The following is an 8627-nucleotide window of genomic DNA, read 5'->3' on the forward strand; positions in this document are numbered from 1 at the left end:
CCCCCCCCCCTGGGGAAGTTGCTGTATTTATGGCTACAGCAGAGGGGGTTTCCCTGACAGCATTTCTCCCATGTTATATTTCAAGTCATTATTGTGAAGTGTGGTATTTTCAAGGAGAAATGTGCTATAATTCTCTGCTCCTGTGTTCTATAGTAACAGCATCATTTGGGCTGAAATTTTCCACAACAGAAAGCTTGGAGATGTACCCACTGCAAATATGGTTTTGGTCCAAAAAGCTAAAGAATGAGAAAATTTATAAGCTGAAAATGAAGTGAATGTCGGGAAGCTTTGTAATGGATGCTGCTACTAGCTGTAGCTACAGTATTATCAGAAGAAACATGATTGTGTCTAAGTGGTTCTATATTTTAACAAATTGATGGCTTTTGCTAATATGTGAAGTCCAGAGGTAAAATCATTGTTAGTTCTTAACATTAACAGATTTATTTGTGCTTTTAAGGTCTGAATGTATAAATAGTAATTGCTCTGCAGGTCAATGAAATACTGTGGTCGTTCGTCTTAGTCGCTGCTGTGGGTCCCACAGCAATATCATTATTAGTGATCAGAGCCTTCTTGCACCTGTGACCTGCTTTCACGAGAGTGGCGTCAGGACGCCTTTTCCATTTTTCCTGTTAGTGATGTACGTAAGCTATTAGGACACAAACGGCAGCCTAGTGGAAAGCCAGCACAACGTGGTAATGTGTGTTGCCAAGACTGCGACATTGTCGAGTAGCGTGTGTGACCTAAATGATACGGAGAGAGCTGTGCAGCGAGTGCCAGTGTACTGCCAGTTGTTAGATGTTCTTCTGAAGACTGCTCTTGAGCCAGGAAGATAGAAGGTGCGGGGTAATGTTAACCGACAGATGGAAGAGGCTTGGGATAAAGGAAACAGTGAGCTCACTGAACTTATTCAGGCTTTCAGTTGCCAAGAGGCAGAAGGAGAAACTGAAATTCTCAGGGTTCATGTAAGCCTCTTGGGCTGTAAGTGCACGTGTATGTGTGCATAAATACATTTTTTTTTTTTCCTATACTCATTTCAAATGTGTAGATTCTGTACCTTATTCAGTGATTTAATGTGAAAACTCCCATCTAAGGAAGTGTGTGCAAGTGATTGTTCCAAAGAGAGAAGAACAGTTGCCCAAATGTGAGTGCCAGGAAGCTGGGCAGAGTGGATGGAACTGCCAGAAGATGTGTTTACCAAAGCAGTCCACAGTCGAGGCATTAATAACTGGCAGAGGAGGATGGAACAACTCCTCCCAGACACCACCTCCTCAGCTTTCCACCCTTGGCTCAGCAGCTGTCCAACTGTTCTCTCCTGAGCAATCCTTGGAAGATTTTTCTGAAGTGCTGTGAAAACTTCAGAACATATATATCACTGCTTGCACACACACTGTGTTTATGCATCGGTGCTAATCTGGGGCGGTGATGACCTTGGGGTCAAAGTTAGGTTTTCTTCTTAGGGAATGATCAAATAATTGAATGTGATCAAGTTTCAGCAGCTTAGCTACTGACCGTGACAGTTGAATCACCACTGCTGTTCATTTTTCAGTCAAGTTGAAGCAAATTCACTTTAGCCCATGGCTGGAGTTAAGCTAAGAGTGCAAGCAAGGGCAGTTGCAGCTTCTTCACACTCAGAAGCTTGGTCACCTTTGTGCACAACACAGCCCTTTCACAATACCTGGACCAATTTAATTGTTTTCCATGCCTGTCTTCTTTCCACCAGTCCATGCACTTACCGCGTGAAGGGCATTTCTGATTCTGTCTGTATTTCTGAGTGCCTTTGACAGCATCAGCATGGAATTACATGGAAAATTGTTCAGCTGCTTGGTCACTCCCTGAGTAAGCCTTGTTCATAGATTTATCTGTACTGGTGGTCTATATTGCACTGCGAGACTCGTTTGATTTGCCTTAGCTTGCTTGCTTGCTTGGAGGGGCTTAGTCCACCTGCAGAATCATAGAATGGTTTAGGTTGGAAAGGACCTTAAAGATACTTGGTTGTTGGACCATCTAGCTCCAACATCATCACATTTTCCTTCTGTGTGGCCATGTTACTCTCTGGATGTTCTCTAGGTAGCAGTTGTGCAGGGTTTTAGTTGCTGCTGCCCCTGCCTGAGACTGCTGGATGTTTTGAGCAATATGAAAAGAAGGTAGATGGGCATTAGTCAGATGATAGAGCAACGTTCTGAGGCTTCCTGTTAGACCTTAGAGGTGGCAGTACTGCTGATGGAAGAACAGATCCAAACCCAGTGAACTGGTTCGGGATTGGTTTTGTAATTGTGTGAATTTTAGTGGGTGATGAACCCTCCGTGGTCTGCGATAACTGCATTCAGAGCTGCTCACTGAAAAAAGGAGTAGACTGAAAGCTAGGAACAAACCCAGACTAATGATGTTGCACTACATGTTTTTTGGTTTAGGGTTTCCAGACAAAGTAACGAGGAAGCAATGCTACCGTCTTCTGGGAAACAGCCTCAACGTACCTGTGGTGGCCAAATTGATCTCCCTTCTACTTGGATGACTTAGAACCTGAATCTGATGAGGACGGACTGGTGACAGAAAATACTTCCTCCCTTCAAGAGAAAGCTGATGGCAGCTGAACAAAAATCACAGCTTACCAAAATACCTGTCTGGACGTTTTGCTGAACAGTTCCAATATATTTCTAATACCTTGCTTTTATGGTGGATTTGCACTGTAGAGGTATCTTTATTTAAATGGAAGCCTCCAGGACTTAATTGCTTTATTTAAATGACTTCTTTAGTTTGCAGAATGGAAGAGTACCATTTACATATACCTCAATGAAAATGGATGACTCTTACCTGAAAACCATCTTCTCAGTGCAGTATAAAAAGGCTGTAAATGTCAAAGCTGTCTTAATTTCAGGGTCAGTTTTATGTGCAAAATCATCTAATATATAAAGATATCCGTCCTTAAAAGATTATTGTATATATGATCTTAAAATTTGAGGTGTTTTTTGTAGCTAATGGAACTATTAAATTCAGTATTTTGTATATTATTTTTAAGAAGACACTGCGTCATCCTTAGTTTATGGCTGTCTCATCCTGTCTAAATACTTGCAGGTTTATGGAAGCCAGAATGTATCTCTGGAATGATTCGTTTAAGTTGCAGCTGAATAAAAATATTTCAAGATTATCTCACCCCTGACAATAACTTGCCTGTTTCTGTGATCACGTTATTCAGGGTAAGATCATTGCTCCTTAGAAAAGACCTACACATAACACACAATTTTAAAAGCTCTGTGTCTAGGGTTCTGTGGCATAAGAACTGGAGATAAACTATATGGGCTTCTGCAGATTTCTTCACAAAACTTGATAGTAGATATCGTTAGGGGTGTATGTTGGAATGAAACCACAGCACGTGGCCAGCCAGAGTGCCACAGATGTACACTCTCATAATGCTGGACTGAATGTGTTTTAATCATCAAGTCTTGTGAGTTTATTTTTCCTTACAGGTGAAATCATATTGGTGTCGAGAGAAAACAGCTTGAGGGAGGAAGAGGGAAGATGATACTTAGTAAGCATCCACTGGGGAGCTGGTGTGTCACAGAATTGAAGAATTTCTTAGATTGATCGTAGTTCCTGTACCCCAAAGCAGTAAGTTGTCAAAGCCGCCAATCCTTTGGAAGAAGAATGATTTCTGCCCTGCTCGCCCCCTGTCCTCCCCCATGGGATGCCATAGGAACAGTCATGGTCTATTGCATCTAGGCTTGGTAATGCAGGAGAAACTAAAGGCACTAGAGAACAGAGCTGCTGTAGTCCTGAAACAGAAAATGAGCTTGGTGGTGTTATTTTGTGCCATGCTTTATCTTATGCTGATTCCTTGTGTATTTCTTCTTCAGTCTTGATTTGCATGCTGCTTCTGGGCTGTTAAACCAGGAAAAGATTGGGTTGACCTGCTTCAGCCTGTCTTGTTCCCCAGGAACATTTGGACTGCTTGGACTGTTCCAGGTATAAAAGAGAAATGGAAATGGATTCTCCCTAAAGAGCTCTGGACTGGGCTCTAGAGAATTATGAGGTTGGCCTCTGTCTTTACCGTGCTGTCTTGTAGTACTCTAATGGCAAAAAAGAAATAAACTAATGTTGGGCTGTGCTTGCTACCAAACTGCAAAGAGCAAGTGTGATTTTGATGGTGTTATGAACCAGTTATCTGTTTACATGGTGGTTATTGTGTAGATTATCAGCCAGATCAATAACTAGTAGCTATATGGTCTTATTCTAGGGAGAAACACAATCTTTGGAAGATCTGTGACTATCTGACATGATCCAAACATAGAAATGAAAACAAAGATCAATTTTATGTATAAACTGGGATTATATTTTTCTGGTAAATCATAAAAATAGTCTGTTCATCTTGCCTCAGTATTTGGCAAAATAACATTAACAATTAGTTTTCAACTTCTTAACGTGTAAAACGTTTTTTTAATGATTTATATGTCACTCATAAGCAAGCAGTATTAAAGTGCAAGTTGAAAGTTAACTAGCTGCATCTAAAACTGATACAGCAATGCAACCCTTTATCTGTTGACAGTGAATTTTAATTCGGTGTGATTGTGAAGACTGAAATCTGTTTGCTAATCAGAGCTGTTTCTGAAGGAGATATTTTGGAAGAACAGATTTCAGAGTTGTAAATATAAATGGGTGTATTTTATCCCTGCTAACCCTGCAATACCAGTGCAGCTAAATTGAGCAACTGCTTCTTATTCCATCTGTTTGTCATTAATAGACTTGTTTTCTGAGCTCTGCTGGGTTGCACCTGCTTGAACCCACTTGATCGTGTTGCTTCCCTTTCTGAGCACTCTCCTAATCATCAGTGCAGCGCAGCCTGCATCGGTGCTGCACTTTGACTGCAGCTTAAGCATTTTCACAGCAATGAAAAGTCATTACAGAGGCAGCTGAAAGGTAAATGAGGAAAATCTGGAAAACAGCTTTGGAAATGGAAGGAGATTTCCAAGATCTGATTTTTGGTTTTGTAGCTCACTTTTTCTGCACATCTAAAATACATTGTGTTATCTGAGCAAGGTGATGTGGCTCCATCCCCTCAAACTTGAGAAGCCCCACTGAGGAAAAAGGATGTCATATTTGGTGGTGTCATATTTATGCAGTGATTTTTGAAGCTTGCTGGTTGTCTTACCTACATAAGTTTGTTTTTATCTGAGTTAATCTAGGGATTCCCTGTATTCATGAAGAAATGGTGTAGCAGTGAAGTTACTAAAATACTGCTTTTTTAACATAGTGGGTTTGAGTATTTTTTGATATGTGAACTCAAACTTTTACAGTGGAGATACATCCTTCCATGCAGTGAATGTAAGGCTCCTGCCAACAGGCTTTTTTTATCTTGCCTTTTGCTGACCCTTGTAGGAGGAGCATAAGGATCATTTGGAATCTGTGTATTACAGGCTGGAAAAACACTGATCTGCGATAATAGTCATGTCTTAAACTTAGTCACGGGGAAGCCCATTTTCTTTTCTAAAGACTCAATAGAAATCTGAACAGGTCCAATGCTTTGACTGTACAATTCTGTTTCAGCAGTTGTCACACATTTCTAAAATAAATAGAAAACTTCGCTAATATTTTTTACATCTCAAGGATGACCTATTCATTCTCAGCTCACCCTTCGATTTCTCTGATCTATTTGCTTGCTATTCATACTGAAGTGTAACACATTGTACAAGTAACTGTTAAGGCTTATTTGGTTTGGTGGTGTTTTTTTTTTCTTCCCTTAGCAGTTTAATATCTTTTTCCTCTTAGATACTTGAAACCACTTTTATCCTTTGTGTATTTTTTTTCTGCATGGGGTTTAAGAAATATGCCATATTAGTAAGGATTTGGAGAAGAAAAAGTAATAATTGGTTAAGAACACTGGTATTTCTGGGCAGTCTTATGTAAGTAGTGTATGAAGTAGAAATGGTCAAAGAAATATCTGAGGAAAAATCATGTGAAAGTGTAAGAAGCTAGGCATAGAGCCCAAACTGAATTCCAGTATCCATTTTCCTATTGCCTGTGCAAACATGAGTATTCTAGTGTTACAGCCTCCTTAGGGGAAGTTTATGCTTGTTCAGTAACAACCTGTTTGAATAGATAACTGATACCCAAGACGCAAGGGAAAATGAAGTACTGAGTAGTGATAGTATGTTAATTTACATCTTATTGTAACAAGCATGAAGAGATTTGTGTTATTTTTATCTTTAGTTGATTACAAGGTTTGGAGAATTTATATAGCTGTTGAAGAAAAGAAATATGTGGCCATAGAAGATCAGGCCATCTGTGAAGAAAAGACAGCAGGGTTTTTCTCTTTGCCTTTACTTCACCTGGACCTTTTGACAGTGGGAAGAACGACAGACAAGGGAACATTTGGTAAGAGCCCCGATGAAGCAAAAAGCAGAGTTAGAGGGACTAAAATTGAGTGGAATGCACCACTTCTAGTGAGAGAGGGTTGTTGGAGGGAATTTCAGGTGACCATTCTGCTTGGGCGCCCTTTGTTGGAGTTTGGAAAACTGCAGCAAAGAAGTCCGTAAAATCTCCTTCAGTGGGGAGTCTCTCTGATTTTAAACACAGGAATACATCCTGAAATCCCAGCTTTGTTGAGAGCATGTTTGTCTTGAGCTTTTGTCCATGTATTGAGCTGTTGTAACTCAAACATTTTAAAATCGCAGCCTGGCATTTGGAAGTGAAACACACTGATGGTGCTGATACATTTTCTAATACCTAGACAGTAATAAATAGTTTTGATTAGTTCAAATATTTGCCCTGAGTATAGTTTAAAAAAATCACAAAAAACCCTAATCCCATTCTGTTTATAAATATTACACTTAAAAATAATGGGATTCTACTCAGAATTAATATTTCTGAGTGGCATGTTGACTGTATATTGATTTTTACTTACCATATGGCATCACTCACTCATTGTACAGGTGTTGTAAGGTGAAGCAGGGGAAGAGTTCAGGAGAAGGCTGGATGAGTTTACAGAGGAAAAGTCCTTTGGGAGTAGTGAGTAGGTAGGCTTCTGGCTGACGAAGTTCCCAAGCTGCAAATAGATGGAGGCCAAGAGGCTACTTAAGGAGAGGTACTGTATGTGCTTTCCCTTTCATGTACCTTCCTTTCCTAACTCTGTTCTTGGCCACTGTTGGAGACAGTTGGATCCATCCTAGATGGATCTTGTTCTAACCCAGTATGACCACTCTTACTTCCTCATGTTTGTGTGGCGACAGAATGCCAGTGCTTGTAATCACAGCATCGATACACAGCAAATGATTTGTGGACTTAGCTTAGATCTAAGCCTCTCGATAAAGCTAACAGTACAGAACAGGATGAATCTGAAGGAGGTTGGGCAGCCAGGTCCATTCATGACTTTAGGGTTATTAGTGGAGAAGAGTCACCATGCAAATGGAAGTCCCTAAAAATAACTCCAGTGTATGTTAAAGCAATTGGGATGTGCTAAAAGGACTGGAATAATCAATAGAAAAGAACAAAGCCAGGGGAACTGACTGCAAACTTTTCATGAAGCTAGTTTCAAAAAAGAATTAAACAGAAAACAGGAAGCATCAGAGTGGTGGTTTGTAGAAACGGCATGTGTAGGAAGAAAAACCATAAAGAGGAACCAAAATGCAAGTCTCATAGTGAAAGTAAAAAACCCAAATATATGTTATAACTGCCTTCATTGCGATAAAGGAACCCAGGGAGAATTAGCTGGAATTGATTGACTGTCCTGAAGTAGCTAACTGATTGAAAACTTACCTCCTTGCTCTTTGCTAGTAAAACTGAAATCCTAGATTTCCTGGCCAGTGAGTTTAAAACTTCATCAGCAGGTAACTTATTAACTTCATCAGTTGTGTTGAGGGAGCAAAACCTTAGGCAAGTGTCAGAGGGCAGAATGCAGAGAAGTAGAAATCCTTAAGGAGTGGTGTGGGAAATGGAGGCGTGTAGCTGCTGCAGTCCCTAGGGACAGTGTTGCGGCCATAAAACTCTCCAGAGACACGTAAAGAGAAGGAAGGAAGTGATGATGGGTGGTTATAGGTAAGGGACAGAAAGGGGAACCTTCTTTTCCAGTCACCCCTGTTTGATGTAAACCTTGTGGTTGTTGATTCTCTGTATGGAGCCTCATACTGGTTTAGTGCTTGGTTGTCTGGGAGCTGTAGGGACACACCAAAAAGTGGTGAATTCAATACGGAGTGTTGCTCACACCAGCAATTTGCACGTTTGTACTATGGAGGTAACAGTGCTGCTTTGAGTCGTGTGTCACCTCTGAACACTGGAATATTATTAAGAAGAAGAAAGATGAAAGAGGATCCAGGGAAGTGAAGATGGAGCACTAGGGGATTTGACCTCAGCTGAAGGGGAACTGTTAAACATGCACTACTCGGGATTAAACCAGCAAACAGGGCTGGATTTGTAATTGTTTGGAAGTATGTGAGTTACCACACTGAATAGCAGGGATCTCTTTTGCGTCTATAGAACAAAATGAAGCATTCTTTGTTAGTCTTCCATTAGAAAATTAACCAGGTTGGGATTTGCACCAGTAGTTGCCCTTCCTCATATGAAAAGGGAGTATTGTCACAGACTTGAGTCATGTCTCTGCATCTGAGCTGACTTCCTAGGCGCAATTAACGTGTACTAAA

General features: G+C 40.5%; 1 protein-coding gene across 1 annotated transcript in view; it reads left to right on the forward strand.

The window, feature by feature from the left end:
• The window catches only part of TRDMT1 (tRNA aspartic acid methyltransferase 1), a gene marked incomplete at its 5' end in the record, with an annotated part of 19350 nt that extends 16838 nt beyond the window's left edge, over positions 1-2512 (forward strand). Inside the window, one exon of the mRNA XM_010157215.1 lies at positions 2412-2512. Within this exon, the coding sequence (XP_010155517.1) occupies positions 2412-2512 (101 nt within the window). The remainder of the gene's footprint in view (positions 1-2411) is intronic.
• Positions 2513-8627: the final 6115 nt, after the last annotated feature.

This window comes from Eurypyga helias, unplaced genomic scaffold (genome assembly GCF_000690775.1).
Source record: "Eurypyga helias isolate BGI_N326 unplaced genomic scaffold, ASM69077v1 scaffold30098, whole genome shotgun sequence".
Taxonomy (NCBI): domain Eukaryota; kingdom Metazoa; phylum Chordata; class Aves; order Eurypygiformes; family Eurypygidae; genus Eurypyga; species Eurypyga helias.